At 43.8% G+C, this 27,697-nt stretch overlaps 1 protein-coding gene across 1 annotated transcript in view; it reads right to left on the minus strand.

Annotated features, from left to right (window-relative positions):
* Window positions 1-277: 277 nt before the first annotated feature.
* Window positions 278-27,697, minus strand: part of LMNB2 (lamin B2) — a 101,947-nt gene continuing 74,527 nt past the window's right edge. The window contains exons 5-12 of the mRNA XM_069740857.1: window positions 23,354-23,524; window positions 22,255-22,380; window positions 21,889-22,109; window positions 15,573-15,876; window positions 13,710-13,817; window positions 12,981-13,100; window positions 4,804-4,908; window positions 278-3,497 (exon numbers count right to left, since the gene is read on the minus strand). Coding sequence (XP_069596958.1) covers window positions 3,456-3,497; window positions 4,804-4,908; window positions 12,981-13,100; window positions 13,710-13,817; window positions 15,573-15,876; window positions 21,889-22,109; window positions 22,255-22,380; window positions 23,354-23,524 — 1,197 coding nt within the window. The 3' untranslated portion in view covers window positions 278-3,455. The remainder of the gene's footprint in view (window positions 3,498-4,803; window positions 4,909-12,980; window positions 13,101-13,709; window positions 13,818-15,572; window positions 15,877-21,888; window positions 22,110-22,254; window positions 22,381-23,353; window positions 23,525-27,697) is intronic.

The raw sequence follows: 27,697 nt of genomic DNA on the forward strand, positions 1-27,697 counted from the left end.
CAGCTGTTTGAATAGGGAAGTATTCAGCTTTTAAATAACTCATGGAGTTTTCATAATGGGACCATGTGCATGCTTAGCAGCTGCCCCACTGAAAATCTGCCTCCGTGCAGTCAGGGATATTGGGGCTGCCACCCATTCTAGAAATTCGTGGGAGCCAGGAACGCAATAATATTCTATAGGCGCTTGTTTATAACTGGAAAAGCACTTCAAATAATAAAATATTTCTATAAAAAGACGCAATAATGCAAATTACAATATATAATAAGCTGAAGAATACTTGGATAGAAACATTTATTGCAGTTTTTCAGGTTATTGACAGTAAGTATGGATCAATTCTGCCTCATAGTAACAAGGTAGCATTGTTTATTCAGGTAGGATATTCTTTTCTTCCCTGATCACTGAACTGAAAGTTACAAGATGCACATCATTACATAGAAAACCCTTCTCCAACCCATTACAGATATTGTAGAACATAATACTTATTTTCAATAGTCACCTCAATTTTTTTTGCATAGACAATTAAACTGTAATCCAGGCAGCACTGGTTAAGTGTGTGATGCCTTGAAATATAATAAGATTTTTTTTTTTTTTTAAATCAGGGGAGCAGTTCACTATAATAATGTGTTACTTAAGACTGAAGCAAAGCTCAATTACTTTCATAACAGGATGAATAAACTTAGTCCTAAAGTGGAGGTCTTTTTCAAATGCACATCTACACAGTCTCTGGATGCAATGCAGTACATGGAAACATCTAAAAAGTGCCTTCCACAGGATTTCAATTCTGGGACCAAGTTAAAGGGGACTTATCAGCCAATTAACGTGGCCTGAACTACAGGCAACGTGAATCCAGAGACCAGCTCTGGCATCACAAACATCTCCGATTTACTCTGAAACGCATTTCGAGAGGGCTCGTCCAAAAACCATATGTCCCAGCAGGCTTCCTCCCATCTATAAGGAGACACTTGTTAGCTGAGGGGATGGGGGACCTTCCTCTTGGAATGGTCACACTCATCTATGCTTCTCTTAAACACTACATCGTTTCATAGTAAAACCTAGGTGTTGAAGGTGCAGGAGTTGGCACCTGCCTGTGATTTGAGCAGCACAAATCAGCTCACAGGTTCCCTTTTAGTGAGTATTGTTACAAAGCTTATTCATCTGGTGTTCTGAACTCAAGTGTTCTTGTAAAACATACTGGATGTAATACTCTGTGTACAAAGCACTAGTCTTGGGACTGCCAGATGTTAAACACAGTTATAGGCAATATAAAAGGTCCCAATGTGACAATGGTTCGTGAACAAAAAGAAAAAACCTCTCCTGAAACATCATGGTAACAAGATCAGGAACTTCTCTTAATTGTAGGTTGTAAATCTTTAGGTAAATTTTAAGTTCTTTTTGTAATTCAAGATTTAGAAAAACACACTTTCAATACTCTTTCTACTAATCTACAGAATGCAAAGATATCATACAATGAGAAAAAAAAAAATCTACATTGCACCCTTTAGTTTTCTAGTATTTCTTGTTTGGTGCTTGCAAACAGGTGCAGTTGAACCCACTAGTAACACATGGGCACAATTTGAGTGGGTTTATCCAGGAACTTTTCATTCTTTTCTCAAGGGGTTAAGAACGTGCAGGCAGGAAGTTGCTTACTAGGTGCCTGTTCTGCCCGGAGCCAGCTCAGAGTGTTCATGGACTGCTCCGGCCGGCAATTCTGCTGCTTTGTCTGCTCGGATGATGGGTCGTCAAGCTAAGCGACTGCAGTTAAACAGCGGGGAACTGGCGGTCAGTCAGCATGACATTGAAAGTAATGCTCTGTCACAGGAGCAGAGCAGAGCAGAACAGAAACGGCCACTCTGCTGATGTGACGGCAATGCAAGCTGCAGGAGCGGACTGTGACCGTTCTGAGCCAGCAAAGGTTGGCATTGGGCAGAACAGGCAAGTAGCTGATGACTACCTGCCTGTAACTTCTTAGCACCTAAGAAATAAAACACAAAAATGGTGGATAATTCCCTTTTACAGCAACACAACATTGGACACCGTATCTTTATATAACTATCAAGCAGTCAGACCGTGGAAAAATCTCAGCCTCTAATAATGCAGATTTAGAAGAGAACGTGCAGGCGATGTATAATAACCCATTTGACATTTCGGCCTATATCCTCAGCCAGCACAATCACTAGATGTGACATCCATTGCTTGAGGAGGGCGCTCTTATCTTGATGACAGTTTTTCAGAATTCTCTCCTTAGCAACCCACAAGTCCAAGAAAGGTCAGAGGATATGAACTGAAAGATCACATGTTTAATTTTGGATTTTCTGCACATTAACCTTTTCGAAATTTACATTATTGAAGCACTGGGGGTTCTCCTACTGTCTATATTGCAGGGTGATCTCTACACTTACACCCATGGCAGAGTGCCGTGTATCTTATCTACAGGTTATGACACATAACTTGGCTGTAAGTTTACAGGCTAAGGGTAAGTTCACACAGGGCGTTTTTGCTGCTTTTTTATGCTAATTTTTAGATGCTTTTTAAGTACCAGCAAAGTCTAGGAGATTTCAGAAATCTCATGCACACACACTGGTTTTTTGTGTGACCAGTATTTTGTGCTTTGCTGCGCTTTTTGGACATAAAGCATGTCACTTCTTTCAGTGTTTTTGCTGTGTTTTCACCCATTGACTTGAATGGGTGTTGAAAAAAATGCAGCAAAAACGCAGGTATTATTTGCTGCGTTTTTGTTGCTGAAAATCCAAGGACATTAGGATGGACAAAGAAAAATCAATGTTCCAAAGAAAAACCCAACACCAAATACGCACCTAAACCTGCTTTTTGGACGCAGCTTCTTTCCTGCCAAGATCAGGTTTTGCTGCAGAAAAAAAAAAGTTGCAAAAACGCCCTGTGTGAACTTACTCCAAGAATTTCGGAATCAAAAAGGTTGCAATTATACATGTGCTAGAAAACAAAGAAGAATCCATGACACTTAGGAATGACCAAATGTAAGCATCTTACTTGTCAAGATAATCTACAACAGAGGTAGACATGGCCAAAATAAGTTGCCAGTGATTGCTTTACAATGTGAAGATTTCGCTCATTTGTTGAACACCTCCAAGTAGCTATATGCAGTACTATAAAATGTATCAAAAGGTAAAAGTTGTCCTTCAACTGTAAAGTTAAACATAAAACATTTTGTGCATACAAGCCACAGCTTTTCCTTCACAAGAGTTCTCCCATATGAAAGCTAACAACTTAAACTTGCACCCTCGTTGAGAGGTATAGTGTTAATAAAACCACAGAGAGAACAATAATCATAGTATACATATATATATATATATAAAATAAAAAAACACACAAAAAAAAACCTTTGCAAACATGTCTGGCAGTAGTTTGCTCCTTATATGTGCAACTAAACGCCTAAAAGGTATAAAAATAGCTCTGGCAGAAAACACTGGAGAGACCGGTTACATCAGGTAACAGCCAGTGGATGTTGTACGAGGATCACCCTGTATAAAGACAGGAATTGAACAAGTGTTAGAGCAAGAACCATTTACCAGAAACAAATACGCATACAACTAATGCTAATGCCTATCCAAAAGCATGTTCCTTTGAGGTTTTCTTCAGAGCATATAGGGAAAAAAAAAAATCAGCCTGCTGGCTTGTACTGACAGACACTGAAGAAGCGATCTGTGATTGGCACATAGTCATCAGCGCTACTTACAATGACGTGCCAGTCAGAGTATTCATATGATGCAGGCACACAGTGAAGAACTATGCATCGCTCTGTGTGCATTATGGCCGAGAGCCCGGGGTGCACAGTACAGGCAGACAGCTGCATAGAACATCGCCATGGGTCTGCATCACATAGTCATCAGGTCTGACAGTCGGCTAGGAGAACTCTGGTCTTCCAGGACCATGTGAACGGTGTGTGCTCTCCATCTGAGTGCTACAAATAGCATCTGTACATGCTCAGTCACAGCAGGAAAAGCCAGCTGGAGGACAAACTACACGGTTAGAAGGGAACTATAAGACCAGCGATCAGATACGTAGGTACGAATGATGTAGAAAGAAAAAAAAGTACATGTCTGGTATTGACTTCTATTTGGGAAGTGTATCATTTTTCCAATATTTATTAGATGGGATACATTTCTCTATTGTGATAAACCCCCTTTAAATCCATGGAGCAACATTTAAAGAGGTTGTCCACTACTTTTACATTAATGACCTATCCTTAGGCTAGGTGATCAATGTCTGATCGGCTGGGGTCCGACACACAGCACCCCCACCGATCAGCTGCTATCAGTGGCAGCAGCTGCTGTCCGGAATATTTGCGGAGGTGGCGATCTACTTGTAGTGGCCGGAGCTTGGTACTGCACATTCACCTCCTATTCAAATCAATAGGAAGCGGATGTGCAGTACTAAGCCCCGTCTACTTCAAGTAGATGGCCAGTTTGTCGAGTGATTACTTCCGGCCAGCAGCCACCTCCGCCATTAGCAGCTGATCAGCGGGAGTGACGGATGCCGGACAGTCATTGGTGACCTAGCCTAAGGATAGGTTATTAATGTAAAAAGTAGTGGACAACCTCTTGATATGTTGCTCCATGGATTTGAAGGGGGTTTATGCCAATAGAGAAATGCATGCCATCCCATATCTGCATTCCATCTCCCAGTGCAAACACGTGTCCTCCCAATTACACCTTAAACACAGGTTTAGCCAGTGCCGGATTCAGGAGATATGCCTGGTGAGCAGCGACAGCAACCCCTGTCCAGCTTGACAGTATGCTGTATATAAATAGGTTATGTCAAGGTTACCTGCTGGTGAAATAGATCTTCCTCCCCAAAATCAGCTTCTTCATCCTCTCCATCTTCATCAACAGTGGACTCCATGGTCTTTGTTACTGTTCTAACAGCTACTTCCTTATGAATAAATGAGGATATAATTATAATTTAAAAAAAGACTGACATTAACTAAACTTGTATAATTTCAGAATCAATCTAAAGCATCATTACACATATGGAGGAGAAAGCCCTGGATGTTAATACTTTGTGTAGAAGCTAAAGGGAAACACCAGTCAAACAACTGAGTGAATCAAAACCAAATAAATGACAGTGAAACAATAATTTACCAGTATGAAAGTCACTCTGCAATGAAAAAAGACATACAATCCTGCACAATTTTTTTTTTCTTCTATAATCTTTAATTGAAATTCAATAGCTCAAGGAATTAGAAAATATAACCTTGGGTTAAGGTTATATTAACAATCTTAAATCCTTTACAACCTTAGACATACCCATACGTCCCGGTCGCCTGGTACTTACAGACATTGACGCATGGATGTTTCTAGGCGGCTGTGCGCACACAATCGCCGCTTGGTGTCTGCGGATTCTGACAGCCGACACCTCCTGGCACTTTATCCCCCTAAATCACAGCATTTAGCAAGCAGGCAGAAGGAAAAAAAAAACCCTCTGCCCTTGGATCAGAGACCCTGAGACGTCATTGTGGGGTCCCGATTGTTGCCATGGTGACTCAATATCATGACGACATCCGGGTCACCAAGCACTAGGAAGTTAGTTTAGCGATGCTAAATATTTTTTCTATAAAATAGTTTCTATTGTGTAAAATCGCCAAACCATAAATAAAAAGATAAATGGGGTATTGACTCGGTCGGTCCAAAATGTGGAAAAATTATAGCTCTCAAAATATGGTGAAGCAAAAATTAATTTCTTAAATCGCACCGACCCGAAGAATAAAGTCGCCTAGTCCCTTATACCACACAAGGAACAGCGTAAAAAATTAAAACTTCTTCAGCTGCTGATTTGTCCATTCTTCCTCCTAAAGATCGCAGTAAGGCTTGGCGCACATTTATCCTGCGCTCACACTGGGGTTTCCATGTAAATCTCCAAAATATGTGATTCAGACAGAACCCCCGGCGGGAGATTCCCTATAATGAGGCCGATGGAGGCACTGTGGACCTGTCTGGTCTCTGATCCGGCGGGGACAGTCTATTTAATAAGAGTACATAAAAGTGCAGTTGCTGTATGGCTACGCAGTACTGTACAGCCATATGTGGGGTATTTCTACATTCAGCCAGAATTGTGGGACAAATTTTGGTGCCATTTCGACCCATTTCCCAGTGTGAAAATGTAAGATCTGGAGCCAAAACAAAATTTTCGTGGTATAAATATAATAATTTTTTTCTTCATTGCCCAATGGTATAAAATTCTGTGACCCACCTGTGTTGTCAATATTATCACTGCACCCATAGGTGAATTCTTTGAGAGATTTAGTTTGCAAAATAGGGTCAGTTATGGGGGGTGGGGAGGGGTCCTGCTGTTCTGGCACCTCAGGGGCTTTTGCCAATGTGACATGGCATGCTCAAGCTAGTCCAGCAAAATGTGAACTTGAATATGGCACTTCTTCCTTTGTGCTTTGCACTGTGCTCAAAAGTAGGTTTCGACCACATATGGGGTATTTGCGTACTCAAGAGAAATTGCTCAACACATTTTGGGGTCTATTTTGTCGTGCTATCCTTGTCAAAATAAAACATTTTGGGCTAAAATAGCTTTTTGTGGGAAAAATTTGATTTTTCATTGTTTTATGTTAAAAACTTCTGTGAAGCAGCTGGGAGCTCAAGGTGCTCATAACACATTTAGATACATTCCTTGAGGGGTCTAGTTTCCAAAATAGTGTCACTAGTGGGGATTCACCACTGTTTAGGCACATCAGGGGCTCTCCAAACGAGACATGACACCAGCAGACCAATACATCAAAGTATGCGTTCCAATACAGTCTGTCTCCCATTACTCCTTTTCTGAGCCCCCATCGTGAGCCTAAACAGTGGTTTACCCCCACATATGGGGTATTGGCGTACTCAGGAGAAATTGCACAATTTGTAAGGTGCAATTTCACCTGTTATTATTGTGAAAATGCAAAATTAGGGGCTAAAATAACATTTTTGTGGGGAAAATTATTATTATTTTTTTTAATCTTCATGGCTCAACGTTTTAAACTTCTGTGAAGCACCTGTGGGTTCAAGGTGATTACCACAAATCTAGATAAGTTCCCTCAGGGGTCTAGTTTCTAAAATGGTGTCACTTGCGGGGGGGTTTCCACTGTTTAGTTACATCAGGGCTCTCCAAATGCAACATGTCGTCCGCTAATTAATCAGGCAAATTTTACATTCAAAAAGTCAAATGGCGCTCCTTCCCTTCCGATCCCTGCCGTGTGCCCGAACAGTGATTTCTGCCACATATGGGGTATCTGTATTGTTGTTACTTTTGGGTATTTTCTGTCATATAGGCCCCTAAAAGTCACCTCAAATGTGAGGTGGTCCCGAAAAAAAAAAGGTTTGTAAATTTTGTTGGAAAAATTAGAAATGTCTGGTCAACTTTTAACCCTTAAGGTACCGTCACACAGCAACTTTGCAAAGAGAACGACAACAATCCGTGACATTGCAGCGTCCTGGATAGCGATCTCGTTGTGTTTGATACGCAGCAGCGATCTGGATACCGCTGTGACATCGCTGGTCGGAGCTAGAAGTTCAGAACTTTATTTCGTCGCCAGGTCGGCGTGTATCGTCATGTTTGACATCAAAAGCAACGATGCCAGCAATGTTTTACATGGAGCTAACAACCAGCGAGAACGATAAGTGAGTCACCGTTACGTCACTGGATCGCTCCTGCATCGTTCTGGAGCTGCTGTGTTTGACGTCTCTACAGCGACCTAAACAGCGACGCTGCAGTGATCGGCTCGTTGTCTATGTCGCTGAGTATGACGGTACCTTTCTAAACATACATATGCCAAGGACTGGTTCACATGTAGATCAAGTTAACTTACATGAATAATGTGACAGAACTTGTGTGCCTGTGCTGCACACAAACAAGTCCTTGGCATATGTTTGTCCTCAGCCCTTATACACTTGGATAGATGTGACAATATCTGCAGGACTCTTATAGGGATAGCGTTTGCACTTTACTGCACACCACTAATACACATTAGAACTTTGTCACTGCAGTAGTCTTTGTAGCAAAATCCGTCATTGGTGTATTTGGTCTTATAACCATAGTAATACATATACATTCTAGTCCATGATTTTCATTTAGTATGTCTTTTCCACATGTGCTCATAACTATTTTGGCACGTATAACTTTACATATATGATATTGGACTATTGGAATTTTTTCTATCGTGCCTTTTGATAGTTCCTTAATTGCTTGTGGTTATGTATCATATATTCCATTATATGACTGAATTTTTCAGTCTATACAATACATTTGCCAGCTTATATTAAGGTTTGTTCACAGTATGTTTCAGAATTAACACCTATAAACTGTGACTGGTGTATCGTGTTTGCTTTATGTCTGCTTGTTTTTAGTGAGATTTTCCTTGTTTGGTTATTTTCATGGGTTATTGTTGTTCAGTGCAATATCTAAAAGTATTTTCAATTTTATTCTTTTGTGCATGCCTTTGTTTTGTTAAAGGTATCTATTATATTTGGGATTTTGTTATTATGGTCATTAACGTGCAAACAGCTTTGGGTGGTAAATGGGTTAAAAGTCAGAGTGAAAGAAGTGAGACCTGGGGGCCTATACATCCCAATTGATTAGCAGCAGCCGCCAAATTATTTAAATTAGTGCATCCACTGATTAGACATTAAAGGGAACCTGTCACCCCGTTTTTTCAGTACGAGATAAAAATACTGTTTAATAGGGTCTGAGCTGTGCGTTACTATAGTGTATTTTGTGTACCCCGATTCCCCACCTATGCTGCCGAAATAACTTACCAAAGTCGCCGTTTTCGCCTGTCAATCAGGCTGGTCAGGTCAGATGGGCGTGGCGACATCGCTGTTTCTTCCCCCAGATCTTGCATATATTTCCGTTGGTGGCGTAGTGGTTTGCGCATGCCCATCTTCTGAATCCACTGGGCAGGAGAAGAAAAAACACGCGATCGGCGCTATTTCCCTGGTGATCTGTGGGGGCGGCCATCTTCCTGAGGCCACGCGTGCGCATATGGAGTCCTCTGCTGCCCGGGGCTTCAGGAAAATGGCCGCGGGATGCCGCGCGTGCGCAGATGGAGATCGCGGCGTCCATTTTCCTGAAGTTGAGATGCGAACTCGGCTTCAGGAAAATGGCCGCCCCCACAGATCACCAGGGAAATAGAGCAGATCGCGCGTTTTTCTTCTCCTGCCCAGTGGATTCAGAAGATGGGCATGCGCAAACCACTACGCCACCAACGGAAATATATGCAAGATCTGGGGGAAGAAACATCGATGTCGCCACACCCATCTGACCTGACCAGCCTGATTGACAGGCGAAAACGGCGACTTTGGTAAGTTATTTCGGCAGCATAGGTGGGGAATCAGGGTACACAAAATACACTATAGTAACGCCCAGCTCAGGCCCTATTTAATAGTATTTTTATCTCATTCTGAAAAAACGGGGTGACAGGTTCCCTTTAAGTGCTATTCCAGTGACAGAGCACTTCCCATGACTTTTCCCCACCAAGGACTAAAGGTACCGTCACATTTAGCGACGCTGCAGCGATCTAGACAACGATGCCGATCGCTGCAGCGTCGCTGTGTGGTCGCTGGAGAGCTGTCACACAGACAGCTCTCCAGCGACCAACGATGCCAAAGTCCCCGGGTAACCAGGGTAAACATCGGGTTACTAAGCGCAGGGCCGCGCTTAGTAACCCGATGTTTACCCTGGTTACCAGTGTAAATGTAAAAACACTACATACTTACATTCCGGTGTCTGTCGCGTCCCCCGGCGTTCTGCTTCCCTGCACTGTGTAAGCGCCAGCCGTAAAGCAGAGCGGTGACGTCACCGCTGTGCTCTGCTCTACGGCCGGCGCTGACAGTGCAGGGAAGCAGAACGCCGGGGGACGCGACAGACACCGGAATGTAAGTATGTAGTGTTTTTACATTTACACTGGTAACCAGGGTAAACATCGGGTTACTAAGCGCGGCCTTGCGCTTAGTAACCCGATGTTTACCCTGGTTACCAGTGAAGACATTGCTGAATTGGTGTCACACACGCCGATTCAGCGACAAAATAAAGTTCTGGCCTTTCTGCTCCGACCAACGATGTCACAGCAGGATCCAGATCACTGCTGCGTGTCAAACAACGATATCGCTATCCAGGACGCTGCAACGTCACGGATCGCTAGCGATATCGTTAAGTTGTTCAGTGTGAAGGTACCGTAAGCTGTCTAGCTTGATTGATTGATGGCTGGCAGTCTTCTTTCCTTGCCTGGCTGCTGATGTCACTCAGAAAGTCACCCATTAACAAGCTAGTGCTGAGAAGGAGATAGTGGCTGCTTCCAAGCTGTCACTCCCAAGGAACCTGTCACCCCCAAGATCGAGGGTGAGCTAAGCCCACCAGCATCAGGGGCTTATCTACAGCATTCTGGAATGCTGTACACAAGCCCCCGATGTATCCTAAAAGATGAGAAAAAGGGGTTAGATTATACTCACCCAGGGGCGGTCCCAGTACGATGGGCGTTGCGGTCCGGGGCCTCCCATCTTCTTACGATGACGTCCTCTTCTGGTCTTCACGCCGCGGCTCCGGCAAAGGCGTACTTTGTCTGCCCTGTTGAGGGCAGAGCAAAGTACTGCAGTGCGTAGGTGTCAGGCCTCTCTGACCTTTCCCGGCACCTGCGCACTGCAGTACTTTGCTCTGCCCTCAACAGGACAGAAAGTACACCTGCGCCGGAGCATGAAGATAAGAAGAGGACGTCATCTGATGAAGATGGGAGGCGCCGGACTGGACCGCAGCGGGACCGTCCCTGGGTGAGTATAATCTAACCTCTTTTTCTCATCTTTTAGGATACATTGGAGGCTTATCTATAGCATTACAGAATACTGTAGATAAGCCCCTGATGGCGGTGGGCTTAGCTCACCGTCGATTTTGGGGGTGACAGGTTCCCTTTAAGGAGAAACTGTCACCAGGTGTTTGCTACCCCATGTGAGATCAGCATAATGTAGGGGCATAGACCATTATTGCAGTACTGTAGTAATTTTACTGGGTGATGCAGGTTTCATTAAAAATGGTTCTGCTGCAGATCTACCAGTTATCTGAAAGCTGAGCTCAGTATAACCCCGCCCACACCTCTGACTGGCAGCTTTTTGTGTACACTGTACATAAGCAGAAAGTTGCCAAACAATGGTGGGGTCGCGGCTAGACTATCTGGAAGCAGGATAGTCCTCTAGTGAAACTCGATACAACAATGATTTTGTAAAAAAAAAAACTACAGTAGGCAGCCTAGTAAGTGACATTCCAGGAATCAGGGTCTCTGCCGCTACCTTATGCTGCTCTCAGATTGGGTAGCAAAAACATGGTGAGATTCCCTTTAAACCCTTCATGACAAGACATTAACATCTTATGTTGTGTCCCTGACTTCTTATTGCCAAGTCAGTCTTGCCATATAGTGAATATCTACTATATAATTGTTTAAGGGTCACTTCCGTCTTTCTCTGTCTGTCACGGATATTCATTGGTCGCGGCCAGCCAGTTGGTGTAGACAAAACGGCAAGGGAGGCCAGGAAGTATGCAGTGTGAGTCCCCGCCGTCTCCGTACAGGCCCGGCCAGAAGCGCTGCAAAGGGGGTGGAGTCGCCATGAGGAGGGCGGAGCCGGCCAGGACCATGAGCGCTGTTGGGTTTACCGCAGTCAAAAGCTGGGGACTAAATTAGTGGCCAGTGATGACGGCCGCGGCCAGTGATGACGGCCGGATGGAAGGTGGGCTATACACGCCGTGGCCTGGGCTATACACGCCGTGGCCTGGGCTATACACGCCGTGGCCTGGGCTATACACGCCGTGGCCTGGGCTATACACGCCGTGGCCTGGGCTATACACTCCGTGGCCTGGGCTATACACTCCGTGGCCTGGGCTATACACTCCGTGGCCATGCATATTCTAGAATACCCGATGCGTTAGAATCGGGCCACCATCTACTGATAAATAAAAACAATTGTGGAGTTGCACTTTTTTTTTGCAATTTCACGGCACTTGGAATTTTTCTCGTATTCCAGTAGACTATATGGTAAAATCAATGTTGTCATCCAAAAGTACAACTCGCCCTGCAAAAAAAGATGCCTTCATACGGCTATATTGACAAAAAAGTAAAGTTATGGCTCTTGGAAGAAGTGGAGGAAATTTAAAAAAAAAATTAACAAAATGGCTTCCGGCGTGAAGGGGTTAAAGGCACCCCCTGACGAAGCTGACGCGAAACGCACGTTGGGGCCATGGCGTGGAGCATCCTATCTGCCACTATCTGGGTAAGGACAATGGGCGTACTCTTTTCCCGTAGTTTCCTCTGACTGTTGGTCTTTGAGCCTGTGCGCAGGGCTCGGCGTACCTGTCTATAGTAATTGACTCATGATTTTCTGTGGAAGCATTACAGTGCTTCGGTCCTGGGCCCAGTTATTAGTCGCACTATGCACTTTAGAATAATACATTTGGCATTAGGAGTATCCACGCCGTGTTTTTCCATCTTCTTGCTACCTTCATCCCTCTCTTTTTCTTATATTTAATGTATTTTGAAGTATGACTCGTCAAATATTGTTATGGTTAGGTTGTAATTAGTGTAACCAATAAAAATTGTTAATATTTATGGACATCAACTCCAATTTTTCTTTGTTATTGCTGTTTGCAGGAGTGTCCGCCTTATAATTGTGATTGATTTTCTCCCTGGAAGGCTCCCCCACTGGGGTTGTGAGCATGGTAGAGGAAGTCGTGAAAAAATCTTTCAATTTGGTCTTTTTCTGTCAGCGTTTGACAGCGGCATTTAACTAGTTAATAGCAGCGGGTGAATCGCGATTTCACCCGCCGCTATTGCGGGCACATGTCAGCTGTTCAAAACAGCTGACATGTCCTGGCTTTGAGGTGGGCTCACCGCCGGAGCCCACATCAAAACAGGGGATCCGACCTCGGCAGTAATAGTACGGCAGAGGTCAGTAAGGGGTTAATCAGCAATTATTTTGACTTGCCTCCTCATCACTGTTCACCAAGGAGATTTGGATATTGTCATCTGCTCCCCAAGAACTCTGGTTTTTCCAAAGTAAGACAGAAGGAGGGCTATGGGCGACCCCCGCATCAGAACTGTATATCTGAAACAGAAACATTCAGAATATTATACATTAAAGTTAAAAACTGAAAAAAATATTCCTGGTACAAAAAGGTTAAAGTTGTAATTACACAGGAAGTACAGTTCTCAAAGGATATAAACTGCTGAGTTGATTAAATTTAAAAGGGTCGTCCGGTGATATAGTGGATAGGTGATAACTTCTTTGGTGGGTGACCCACTGCTGGTATTTCCAACCATTGACAGACTTGGGAACTTTTATCCTAGTTACAAAATGGCCCAGTAGATTGGACACCCAACCTACACTCAACTCATTCTCTATGGGGCTGCTGTAAAAAAATACTAAGCGCAGTGATTAGTAGACCTATGTGGAATGAATGGAACAATGGTCAAGCATGTGCACTGCTTCTCCATTCAATTGGGGATAAAAGCGCACTGTTCTGTGGATCTCTCATGGGCATGTTTCTTAGACGGATATGTCCCTTTAAATAAAGAGTTGCTTTTATAATATCTAGAATTGTGGGGGGGAAAAAAAAACAAAAAAAAAACAACTACTCACATCCCCACCCCTTTCTATGTAGGCTGTTCTTTACTTTAGAGGACATATCTCCATAGAAAGATATAGACTACTCACCTTAACAGATTGGCCTGCTTTCAGCACATACTTGGGGGTGAATTTGTATACCATTTCTTCTAGGTCTCCAATGCTCAACTTAAGCCTCCAGCTGCCTAGAGATCGATCCTGTAAGACAAGTTGAAACATCTACTATAGTCCGACTGCAGGGCCACACATTAGTGTTGTACAATGTAAGCGCTGTCACATGGGTAATACATCCATTTTGTCAGGCTTTATTTTTAGAATACCTTAGACCCAATATAATCGAATGGTGACAACAGAATTCATTGGGCTCTCAGAATATAAACAATGTGTCAGGTGCCGCACCCCACTATCAAAAGGCTGGCCAACCTATTTAAATTTCTTTGATTTTGTTTTTTAAATGGACTGTCAGCAAGTTTTTCTACAATGTGCTGCTCTCTGATGAGGTAAGGGAAGAGACAGATTTTAGCAATGTGTCATTTTTTTTTTTATAAAATGACTTATCTTTTGCAGATCTCGCAGCTCTCTGAATGCCAAGCTCTGTATAACCCCCCACCTCCACCACTGAGTGGTAGCTTTCTGCCTATGCACCGTGTATATAGAAATCTGTCAATCATTAGTGGGTTTATACATCGCTCATGAATATGATGGACTACCTGGCAGCAGGTTTACCAGTCCTCTAGTGATAATCACCTGCTGATAAATCATGGATTTTATTGCAGCCCTGTACTGGTAACTGGGTCTCCGTCCCTACATTATGCATTTTAAACCTAATGACAGATTCCCTTTAAGTAATAGGAGTCTACATGAAAAGTTTGCTAAAAGAGTGCTGCTTTCTTGCACACAAACTGATCGAGAAGGGGATGCTCACTAGACTGAAGCTTTAATGAGCAAATTGGATTAGTTGAATACTTAAGGCCCCTTCACATTAAGCGACGCTGCAGCGATACCGACAACGATCCGGATCGCTGCAGCGTCGCTGTTTGGTCGCTGGAGAGCTGTCACACAGACCGCTGTCCAGCGACCAACGATGCCGGTAACCAGGGTAAACATCGGGTAACTAAGCGCAGGGCCGCGCTTAGTAACCCGATGTGTACCCTGGTTACCATCCTAAAAGTAAAAAAAACAACCACTACATACTTACCTACCGCCGTCTGTCCTCCAGCTCTGTGCTCTGCACTCCTCCTGTACTGTCTGTGTGAGCACAGCGGCTGGAAAGCAGAGCGGTGACGTCACCGCTCTGCTTTCCGGCTGACCGACGCTCACAGCCAGTACAGGAGGAGTGCAGAGCACAGAGCTGGAGGACAGACGGCGGTAGGTAAGTATGTAGTGGTTGTTTTTTTTACTTTTAGGATGGTAACCAGGGTAAACATCGGGTTACTAAGCGCGGCCCTGCGCTTAGTTACCCGATGTTTACCCTGGTTACCAGTGAAGACATCGCTGGATCGGTGTCACACACGCCGATCCAGCGATGTCCACGGGAGATCCAGCGACGAAATAAAGTTCTGGACTTTCTTCAGCGACCAACGATCTCCCAGCAGGGGCCTGATCGTTGGTCGCTGTCACACATAACGATTTTATTAACGATATCGTTGCTACGTCACAAAAAGCAACGATATCGTTAACAATATCGTTATGTGTGAAGGTACCTTTCATTGCAGTAATTCAATCCTGGTAAGAAGTGAACAGATCAGTCAATACAGTCCCCTTTATGAGTAAGCACAATCTTCCATAAATGCTTATTCAGATCATTACCTATACATATCCACCTGCAGTGGCTGAGCATTTCAGAAACCAATGTGGCAGTTGGTTGTCCTACCTTGGATGATGCTTACAGAAGGAAGGATAAGGAACAAAATATTAACAGCTGAAGCCTATACAAAAGAATGTGGCAATCACCTTATCAGAGTTATTGTTTAGGTGAATAAACTTGCCCTCCAGGTCAATCTCCTCTATAGTGATGCTACCAGTTGCAGTGGACTGTTGAGACATGTGAAACCTACTCCCGCTTCGTTCCCCCACACTGCTGGAAGCATGATGCACTGTAGCAGAGCTAGCAGAAGACTGAACGCTGCTGGCTTCCTCACTTTCTCCAGCTTCCATACGTTTTCTTTTGCTGCGAGACTGTCGGGTGGTAGCGTAGCTGCTACTCGAAGTGGCTCGAGATACTGTAACCCGAGCTGGGCTTGGCGACAACTTCAACCTTAAAAAAAAAGTATAACAAAGTTATTTTGTGAGACATAAGAGACTTCTCTACATTTAAAAAGGTACCCTTGTCAGTTTATTTATGCTGCCCAAACCATGGGAAACATGAATTAGAGCCTGGCATTGAGCCTGCACGACTGCAGCCAGGTAGATTTAGCTGACCAGATCAACAAACCTAAAATATCAAAAATGGAGGCTCATCGCTATCTTATCCCTTGCATCAGAAATATGTAGTCAGAAAATGATCTATTGTTTTAATCAGGTTTTTGTTCTACATTAGATTTTGGAGGTGGGGAAATGTTCTAAAATTCTCATCTTCATTACAAAAAACAAAACAAAATTAGTTATCTTGCAATCTTCACACTGACCATTAGTTTTTTTTAAATTCATGCTTCTTGTCCTTTGCAGAAGAGTTTACAGCAAGGCTCATTATAAGCAGAGACAAAATTACAATGACTGTCACATGCAACATTTTTACACAAAGCTGATGAAGGATCCACCAATCCCAATAGGTGATGTCATAGCTGACTATAACCCCCCCCCCCCCCCTTCATAATGGCCATTGCCATGTACGTGTGTTACCCGAACATATTAGGAAGGTAAAGGTGTGGCCTTTCTAAACCATTAAAACCATGCAAAAAAAGCCCTCACACAGCTCAAGCAACAGAAAAAATAAAAAAGGTAACAAGTCTCAAACTGGTGACTTATTGCAATTTTATTTATCTAACTTTCTGAATTTTTTTAAAAACCCAATTAAACAGAGCGGCAGCTGGTCTCCATTAGAGATTGATAAACAATATGGTACAGCACAGAAATATAGCAGTGCATTGTTCAAGTGATCACAGGTCCAAGTTAGAGGAAACAGGGATTTTTGTGTACTCACCGTAAAATTGTTTTCTCCGAACCAATCATTGGGGGACACAGGACCACGGGTGCTATGCTACTGCCACTAGGAGGATGACACTAAGTGAAAATAAAATTATCTCCTCCTCCTCTGCAGTATACACCTATCACTGGCTCTATCTAAACCAATAGGAGATCAAACCCATCAAATACGGGTACAACATGTCAAACCAAAGAACAAATATAGCCATGAAGCCAACAGGGTGGGTACTGTGTCCCCCAATGATTGGCTTGGAGAAAAAGATTTTACGGTGAGCACACAAAAATCCCTGTACCTCCTTCACCTCATTGGGGATCACAGGACCATGGGACATCCTAAAGCAGTCCCTGGGTGGGGAAACGACAGGACAGACAAAACCTCACACACCAGCTGCCAAGAGATGCGTTACTGCCGCCTGAAAGATCAGTCTTCCCAGGCTCGCATCTGCTGAGGCCTGAGTGTGAATGTTGTAGTACTTCAAGGTGTGCAGACTGGACCACGTCGAAGCCCTGCACCCTGTTCCACTGATGCCTGGAACCGAATGGCACAGGAAGCATCCACCGAACATGTGGAGTGTGCCTTAATCCCCACTGGGATAGGCTTGCCTCGGACACGGTAAGATTCCTGAATAGCCGAGCGAATACACTTGGTTATTGTGGACTTTGAAGCGGCTAGTCCCTTCCTGTGACCCACAGGAAGAGCGAATAAGGATTTCGTCTTGCAGAAGGACGCTGTCCGGAAGATGTTTTTTTCTGAGATCCCTCATGAGATCTAGAGTGTAGAGAGCCCTCTCAAAACGGCATATTGGTGACAGGACAATATACCCGTTAAGGTGAAAGAAAAACCACCTTGGGTAAAAAAGGACAGGGATGGTTGGAGAACCACCTTGTTCTGGTGAAAAAAAGAGAAAAGGAGCTCGATAGGAAAGAGTAACTTGCTCCAATACCTGCCTGATCGAAGTCACTGCAACCAGGGAGGCTACCTTCTAGGAAAATGAAGTCAGAGACGTCTTGCAGTGGCTCAGACGGAACCTCCTGCGTAACACCCAGGACCAAGTTAAGGTCCCAGGCGTCCAGCGGCCCTCTGTGGGTGGGGGGGGGGGTTCCACGTGGGAGACCCCCTGAATGAAGTCTTCACCTGCAGCTTAAGAGCATTCCGGCACTGAAACAACTGATACGGCACAGATTTGTCTTTTGAGGAAACCAAGCGCTAGGCCTGAGTCCAGCCTAATCTGAAGGAACTTTAAAATAGTCAGAACGAAAAAGACAAGAGGAGAGCACCAGCGTTCCCTGCACCATGTGAAAAAAATGCTTACCAGGTGTGGCGATAAACGCGCCCCGATGCAGGTTTCCAAGCGCTAAACATCGTGGAGACCACTTCTTCGGAGAACTCAACTTGGGTTAGGACCCAGAATTCAATGGCCAGGCCTTTAAAGCACAGTAGAGTCCGCTCGCCATTCCTTGTGCCACAGTGCCCACTGGATGGTGATGGCATTAGCGGCTGTAAGCACAGCAGTGTTAGCCATGTCTAGGGACGCGTGCAACAAATATTCCCCAGCCGAGATGTGATTGGCTAGTTCTGCTGCATCCAGAGGATGGTCACTGTCCTGTATGGTCCTGCTTATGTTGTCAGCCCAAGACACCAAAGCTTTAGATACTCTCACCACGGCAAAGAGGGATAGTGCCAAGCCCGAAACCTCGAAAAAAAACGAACGAGCCAGGTTCTCGGTCAGTCCGTAGGACTTTGAGGAACCATCCGGTGAGGACAGAAGGACTTTTGAGGCCAAGCGGATCCACCGGAGAGGGGATTCTTCTCATTCCTTCCGCAATCAGGGGAAAGGAGTATCTCGCGTCTATAGGCTTCTGACTTGTAAAGTGTTTGTAAGGTCGCTCCCTGTGCTGGCGAACTACTGTATGTCCTAGCCATCCATCTATCCACTCCGAGGTCAGAGGAGGATAGAAGGACCTTCAGTCTTCCTGCTATTAACACTGTTCATCAGGGGCGATGGGGAGGGGGCTACACGGACACGCCTCTGGAAATCCAAGGTGCTAACTGTCCAAGGATGGGTCAGGCTGTTGGTCTGGCGCAGGGAAAAAAGGACGGTGTGAGCCTTGGTACAGAGGGGGGTACGTGGAGGAAACACTCCATGTGCCCATCTGTTGCTGGTGTAGGGAGAGTGGTACCCTGCAGGGATCAGTTGCCCTGGAAGATCACAGGCAGGCCCATAAAAAAAGAAAAAAAATGGTGCAGGAGGGGGTATGTGGAGGCGACATTCTGCGTTTCGGCCTGTTGCAGGTCTGGGGAGAGCGGAGCCCTTAAGGGGTTCCGTCGCCACTCTAATGTGAGGGAAGGAATCCTCCGAGAGGTTGGCGAAGGCTCCTGGATAGAGGAGAGGCTGTATCTCTGCCAGTGACTTCATGGACTGTGACAGCGATGAAGTCCGCTCAGGGGGGGCTAGGTAACCTTGGTTCAGTAGCGGCGGAGGGCTCCTGAGCACAGCCGTGATCACAGTCCCTGCAGGGTGGGATACTATGTCACTGGGGTAACAAAGTAGATGTGCAGGACTGGGTACGTGGAGGCGACACTCCACATTGCCGCCTGTTGGTTGGGGTGAGATCGCAACCCTGAAGGGATCTTTCGCCCCTTGTAATCCATTAAAAGGATAAGAATGAAACAAAGTAAGAATAAAATGAGAATAAAAAATTGTGGTCTGAAGACCAGACCCATGTGCCTCCTACAGACACTAAGCATGAACTGGTTCGGACAGAGCAAGTGGTAGGTAGGTGTATACTGCAGAGGAAGAGGAGCTAATTTTGTTATATTCACTTAATGTCTGCCTCCTAGTGGCAGCAGCATATACCCATGGTCCTGTGTCCCCCAATGAGGCAAAGGAGTTTTGGCCGATATAAGATGTGGCCACCGCCTTTCAGGGCTTATCTAAAGCTGTTGAGGGCAGAGCAAAGTACTGCAGTGCGCAGGCGCTGGGCCTCTGACCTCTACCGGCCTTAACAGGGCAGATAAGTATGCCTGCGCAGGAGCACGATGTCGGGGAGCGATGAAGCAACAGGAGGGCGGCGATCATAAGATGGGAGGTGCCGGACCCAGACCTGCGACACTCATCGGACCAGACCGCACCCACAGGTGTGTATAATAAAACTTATTTTTCTTATCTTTCAGGTCGGGTAGGGGCCAGATATACATTATTATAGAATGCTGTAGATAAGCCCTGAAAGGCAGTGGCCGTATCTTATATCGGCCAAAACTGCTGACAGGTTCCCTTTAAAGACAAATGCCAGGGAAGGTGACAAAAACAAACAATGAAGTTGTACATCTTCTAAAATGGTACCAATAAAAACAATAGCGCGCCACGCAAAAAAGCACGCACTTGTGTACCTCCATCGACAAAACGTTATGGCTACTATGAATGAAGTTCTCAATTTTTTTTTAAAAGCATTAAATAAAGTACTTTATAATTGAGCATGTCCAAAATTGTATGGACATGAAGAGTCAAATTACCAGGTCATTGTTACTGTTTACCGTACTTGTCGGACTATAAGGCGCACTTTTTTCCTCAAAAAATGTGGAGGAAAACGGGGGGTGCGTCTAATAGTCCGGATATACCAGCTCTGACTGTGGTGGGGGAGCGGCATTGGCGGAGCAGCGAGTCACAGAGGCAGGAATCGGTGGCTGCGGCTAACTCCTGTGCCAGCGCCTAAAGAGAAATGAATATTCACTACATACCACGCCAATGGGCGTGGAGGGTGATGAATATTGATTTCTCTTTAACCTCTTTCTGACCTCAGACGGGATAGTACGTCCAAGGTCAGATCCACCGCTTTGATGCAGGGCTCTGGCGGTGAGCCCGCATCAAAGCCGGGATATGTCAGCTGTTTTGAACAGCTGACATGTGCCCGCAATAGCGGCGGGTGAAATCACGATTCACCCGCGACTGTTAACTAGTTAAATGCCGCTGTCAAACGCTGACAGCGGCATTTAACTGACGCATGATCGGGGGTCAGCGATGCTGCTGCATTGCAACCATAGAGGTCCTTGAGACCTCTGATGCCAGCCTGCTGTGAACGCCACCCTGTGGTCTGCGATCAAAGCACACCTGCATTTCTGCTGCATAGCAGTGATCTGATTGCTGCTATGTAGCAGAGGCGATCGAGTTGTGTCAGCTTCTAGCCTCCTATGGAGGCTATTGAAGCATGGCAAAAGTTTAAAAAAAAAAAAAAAAGTTGTGAAAAAAATAAAAAAATAAAAAGTTTAAATCACCCCCCTTTCGCCCCATTCAAAATAAATCAATAAAAAAAAAAATGAAAAAAAAAAATGAAAAAATTAAACCTGCACATTTGGTATTGCCGCATTCAGAATCGCCCTATCAATAAAAAAAAGGATTAACCTGATCTCTAAACAGCGTAGCGAGAAAAAAAAATTGAAACGCCAGAATTACGCTTTTTTTTGGTCGCCGCGACATTGCATTAAAATGCAATTACGGACGATCAAAAGAACGTATCTGCACCAAAATGCTATCATTAAAAACACCAGCTCAGCACTCAAAAAATAAGCCTTCACCCGACCCCAGATCATGAAAAATGGAGACACTACAGGTATCGGAAAATGGCGCAATTTTTATTTTTTTTAGCAAAGTTTGGAATTTTTTTTCACCACTTAGATAAAAGAGAACCTAGCCATGTTTGGTGTCTATGAAATCGTAATGACCTGGAGAATCATAATGGCAGGTCAGTTTTAGCATTTAGTGAACCTAGTAAAAAAGCCAATCAAAAAAGTGGGATTGCACTTTTGCAATTTCACAGCACTTGGAATTTTTTTCCCGTTTTCTAGTACACAATATGCTAAAACCAATGATGTCGTTCAAAAGTACAACTTGTTTCGCAAAAAATAAGCCCTCACATGGCCATATTGACGGAAAAATAAAAAAAGTTATGGCTCTGGGAAGAAGGGGAGCAAAAAATGAAAACAAACGAAAAAGGGCCGCGGAGGGAAGGGGTTAATGGAGAGAAAATAGCTATGGTTCTTGGATGAGGAGGGAGGGGTGGGGGGGAATTGACTGCGGCAATCAATTCTCACAGCAATTTAAGATGCAAATTCATGTGCCATTGTTACCTCTCCTCTTCTCCTTCCAACAACTTGCGGTATGCACTTATCTCCATATCAAGGGCATATTTCACATCTAGCAATTCTTGATATTCAGTCAACTGTCTCTGTATGTGGTCTCTCATGGCTGCCAGTTCTCTCTCTTTGCTGTCTAGAAGTTTACGATATTTGTCACGGTCATTGGATAGCATCTCCTCTAACTCATGGACACGATTTTCTGATGCATTTAACTGAAATGCAGAATAAAAATTAAAAAGTTATGTCAGCAAAGTTCTAAGGTTTGTTTTTTTTTTTTCTCGAGTATCCACCTGCACAATTAAACAGCAGCTTAGCATTACCTGGTATGAGAGAAATGTTACTAGTCAAATATTCTACCTGCTTCTGCAGATTTGTAAGTTGGTAGCTGAGTGCCTCCACCCTCATTCGTGCCTCACTCAGCTCTTCTCGGACTGCTTTTGCCTCCGCGTCACTGTGATCAGAGGAACGCCTGATGTTGTCCAACTGAAAAGTAGCAGATATTACTTTATTAAATAGAAAAGTATGACAAGACTCAGGGTGTCAGTAAGACAATAATAACGAAGACTACATTATATATTCCAATAATCGAACATTGATTGTGGTATTTTTAAGTCACTTTCCCTTTTTTGTCCTCTAGTATTAATACGTTTACGTGCCAAAAATCTTCAAATCACGAAAGCGCCTTTGAACAAAGTCAAATTTTTATTTTTCCCCTACTGTTTTTGCTAATTTTTGGCACCAAAAGTTGCACGTTCTGTAAACTGATGCAAAAAAAAAAAAATACTCAAAAATACACCAGGGGGAACTAGAATGGAGTTGCACCAAATTTTGCGATTTTATAAATTGTCACACTTGATGAATTAAACATCTGGAAATGCTAAACTCCGCCCACATAAAGAGGGGAAAAAGGAAAAAAAAAAAAGGAAAAGGCAACAATGAATTGGGACCTACAACTTAAAGGGACACTTAATGGGGTAAGAAAACAAATAGCCAAATGTAACAGAATAGTTCTTTACTATACCAACCATTAAAAACCATCCGCCATATTTTGGCAACTTAAATGTGGAAAAGGAGGAAGGGAAAATGCAGCACGTCCGTCTGGGAAGTATAAAATAACTACTTAAACCCATTAAAACGAACAATGTTTAAGAAAAATGTTAAAACCGATGCATTTTTTGGTGAAAAACGCCCTTAATCATAGTATATCATATCATACTGTGATTAAGGACGTTTTAATCCAAAAAGACGTCTGTTTTGAAGTTTTTCCTGGACACTGTTTTAAAGAAGTATTTTTTTTTATACTTACCGGACAGACGCGCTACACCAGCTGGATTCAAGCAGCCTCCAGTTACAAGGTTATCGGCTATATGCCAGAACAGTAAGCATATAGAGTTCCTTATTTGCCTTCATAATTTTTAATGTGCATATACATAAAGTAACAATACTTTAATATTACCTTTTCCTGGTAAGTCTGTTCCATCTCTTCTTTGTAAAGTCCAACTTGTTCATCATGCTGTTTCCTAAGCTCATCAAGGGCTTGGGCCAGCTTGGATTCATATTCATACTTCTGGCCTTTATCTATTTCTACTAAACTGCGCTCATGCCGCTTCCTTGTCTCTCTGAACTCCTAGAAGTTTCAATATAAAGATAATTGAAACAGCAGTTGAGTGTTAACCAGTTCTGATTATTACTTATTATTTATATAGCACCATTAATTCCATGGTGGTGTAGATGTGAAAAGGGGTTACATACAGGGTTATAGATATCGTTAACATTAACCCCTTTACCCCCAAGGGTGGTTTGCACGTTAATGACCAGGCCAATTATTACAATTCTGACCACTGTCCCTTTATGAGGTTATAACTCCGAAACGCTTCAACGGATCCTGGTGATTCTGACATTGTTTTCTCATGACATATTGTACTTCATGATAGTGGTAAAATTTCTTTGATAGTACCTGCGTTTATTTGTGAAAAAAACGGAAATTTGGCGAAAATTTTGAAAATTTCGCAATTTTCAAACTTTGAATTTTTATGCAATTAAATCACAGAGATATGTCACACAAAATACTTAATAAGTAACATTTCCCACATGTCTCCTTTACATCAGCATAATTTTGGAACCAATTTTTTTTTTTGTTAGGGAGTTATAAGGGTTAAAAGTTGACCAGCAATTTCTCATTTTTACAACACCATTTTTTTTTAGGGACCACGTCTCATTTGAAGTCATTTTGAGGGGTCTATATGATAGAAAATGCCCAAGTGTGACACCATTCTAAAAACTGCACCCCTCAAGGTGCTCAAAACCACATTCAAGAAGTTTATTAACCCTTCAGGTGTTTAATAGGAATTTTTGGAATGTTTAAATAAAAATGAACATTTAACTTTTTTACACAAAAAATTTACTTCAGCTCCAATTTGTTTTATTTTACCAAGGGTAACAGGAGAAATTGGACCCAAAAAGTTGTTGTCCAATTTGTCCTGAGTACGCTGATACCCCATATGTGGCAGTAAACCACTGTTTGGGCGCATGGGAGAGCTCGGAAGGGAAGGAGCGCTATTTGACTTTTCAATGCAAAATTGACAGGAATTGAGATGGGACGCCATGTTGCGTTTGGAGAGCCACTGATGTGCCTTAACATTGAAACCCCCCACAAGTGACACCATTTTGGAAAGTAGACCCCCTAAGGAACTTATCTAGAGGTGTGGTGAGCACTTTGACCCACCAAGTGCTTCACAGAAGTTTATAATGCAGAACCGTAAAAATAAAAAATCATATTTTTTTCACAAAAATTATATTTTTGCCCCCAATTTTTTATTTTTCCAAGAGTAAGAGAAGAAATTGGACCCCAAAAGTTGTTGTCCAATTTGTCCTGAGTACGCTGATACCCCATATGTGGGGGGGAACCACCGTTTGGGCGCATGGGAGGGTTCGGAAGGGAAGGAGCGCCATTTGGAATGCAGACTTAGATGGAATGGTCTGCAGGCGTCACATTGCGTTTGCAGAGCCCCTAATGTACCTAAACAGTAGAAACCCCCCACAAGTGACACCATTTTGGAAAGTAGACCCCCTAAGGAACTCATCTTGATGTGTTGTGAGAGCTTTGAACCCCCAAGTATTTCACTACAGTTTATAACGCAGAGCCATGCAAATAAAAAATATTTTTTTTCCACAAAAATTATATATTTTAGCCCCCAGTTTTGTATTTTTCCAAGGTTAGCAGGAGAAATTGGACCCTAAATGTTGTTGTCCAATTTGTCCTGAGTACGCTGATACCCGATATGTGGGGGGGAACCACCGTTTGGGCGCATGGGAGGGCTCGGAAGGGAAGGAGCATCATTTGGAATGCAGACTTAGATGGATTGGTCTGCAGGCGTCACATTGCGTTTGCAGAGCCCCTAATGTACCTAAACAGTAGAAACCCCCCACAAGTGACCCCATATTGGAAACTAGACCCCTCAATGAACTTATCTAGATGTGTTGTGAGAACTTTGAACCCCCAGGTGTTTCACTGCAGTTTATAACGCAGAGCCGTGAAAATAAAAAATCTTTTTGTTTTCCCACAAAAATTATTTTTTAGCCCCCAGTTTTGTATTTTCCCAAGGGTAACAGGAGAAATTGGTCCACAAAAGTTGTTGTCCAATTTGTCCTGAGTACGCTGATACCCCATATGTTGGGGTAAACCCCTGTTTGGGCACACAGGAGAGCTCGGAAGGGAAGGAGCACTGTTTTACTTTTTCAACGCAGAATTGGCTGGAATTGAGATCGGACGCCATGTCGTGTTTGGAGAGCCCCTGATGTGCCGAAACAGTGGAAACCCCCCAATTATAACTGAAACCCTAATCTAAACACACCCCTAACCCTAATTCCAACGGTAACCCTAACCACACCTCTAACCCTGACACACCCCTAACCCTAATCCCAACCCTATTCCCAACTGTAAATGTAATCTAAACCCTAACCCTAACTTTAGCCCCAACCCTAACTGTAGCCCCAACCCTAACCCTAGCCCTAGCCCTAGCCCTAACCCTAACCCTAGCCCTAACCCTAGCCCTAACCCTAACTTTAGCCCCAACCCTAACTGTAGCCCCAACCCTAACCCTAGCCCTAACCCTAGCCCTAACCCTAACCCTAGCCCTAACCCTAGCCCTAACCCTAGCCCTAACCCTAGCCCTAACCCTAGCCCTAACCCTAACCCTAGCCCTAACCCTAGCCCTAACCCTAGCCCTAACCCTAGCCCTAACCCTAACCCTAGCCCTAACCCTAGCCCTAGCGGGAAAATGGAAATAAATACATTTTTTTTTATTTTTCCCTAACTAAGGGGGTGATGAAGGGGGGTTTGATTTACTTTTATAGCGAGTTTTTTAGCGGATTTTTATGATTGGCAGCCGTCACACACTGAAAGACCCTTTTTATTGCAAAAAATATTTTTTGCAATACCACATTTTGAGAGCTATAATTTTTCCATATTTTGGTCCACAGAGTCATGTGAGGTCTTGTTTTTTGCGGGACGAGTTGACGTTTTTATTGAAAACATTTTTGGGCACGTGACATTTTTTTATCGCTTTTTATTCCGATTTTTGTGAGGAAGAATGACCAAAAGCCAGCTATTCATGAATTTCTATTGGGGGAGGCGTTTATACCGTTCCGCGTTTGGTAAAATTGATAAATCAGTTTTATTCTTCGGGTCAGTACGATTACAGCGATACCTCATTTATATCATTTTTTTATGGTTTGGTGCTTTTATACGATAAAAACTATTTTACAGAAAAAATAATTATTTTTGCATCGCTTTATTCTCAGGACTATAACTTTTTTATTTTTTTGCTGATGATGCTGTATGGCGGCTCTTTTTTTGCGGGACAATATGACGCTTTCAGCGGTACCATGGCTATTTATATCTGTCCTTTTGATCGCGTGTTATTCCACTTTTTGTTCGGCGGTATGATAATAAAGCGTTGTTTTTTGCCTCGTTTTTTTTTTTTTTTTTTTTTCTTACGGTGATTACTGAAGGGGTTAACTAGTGGGACAGTTTTATAGGTCGGGTCGTTACGGACGCGGCGATACTAAATATGTGTACTTTTATTGGTTTTTTTTTTTTATTTAGATGAAGAAATGTATTTATGGGAATAATATTTTTATTTTTTTTTCATTATTTTGGAATATTTTTTTTTATTTTTTTTTACACATTTGGAAAATTTTTTTTTTACTTTTTTACTTTGTCCCAGGGGGGGGGGGACATCACAGATCCGTGATCTGACAGTTTGCACAGCACTCTGTCAGATCACTGATCTGATAGGAGTGCAGGCTGCTTCACAGTGCCTTCTCTAAGCAGGCTCTGTGAAGCCACCTCCCTCCCTGCAGGACCCGGATCCGCGGCCATCTTGGATCCGGGGCTCGAGCAGGGAGGGAGGTGAGGAGACCCTCGCAGCAACGCGATCACATCGCGTTGCTGCGGGGGGCTCAGGGAAGCCCGCAGGGAGCCCCCTCCCTGCGCGGTGCTTCCCTGCACCGCCGGCACATCGCGATCATCTTTGATCGCGGTGTGCCAGGGGTTAATGTGCCGGGGGCAGTCCGTGACCGCTCCTGGCACATAGTGCCGGATGTCAGCTGCGATAAGCAGCTGACACCCGGCCGCGATCGGCCGCGCTCCCCCCGTGAGCGCAGCCGATCGGCTATGACGTACTATCCCGTCCAGGGTCAGATAAGCCCAGGGCACCTCGACGGGATAGTACGTCTAAGGTCACAGAGGGGTTAAACAAATTTACAATGACAGACTGGTACAGAGTGGAGAGGACCC

The sequence above is a fragment of the Ranitomeya imitator genome, chromosome 1, assembly GCF_032444005.1.
Source record: "Ranitomeya imitator isolate aRanImi1 chromosome 1, aRanImi1.pri, whole genome shotgun sequence".
Lineage (NCBI taxonomy): Eukaryota > Metazoa > Chordata > Amphibia > Anura > Dendrobatidae > Ranitomeya > Ranitomeya imitator.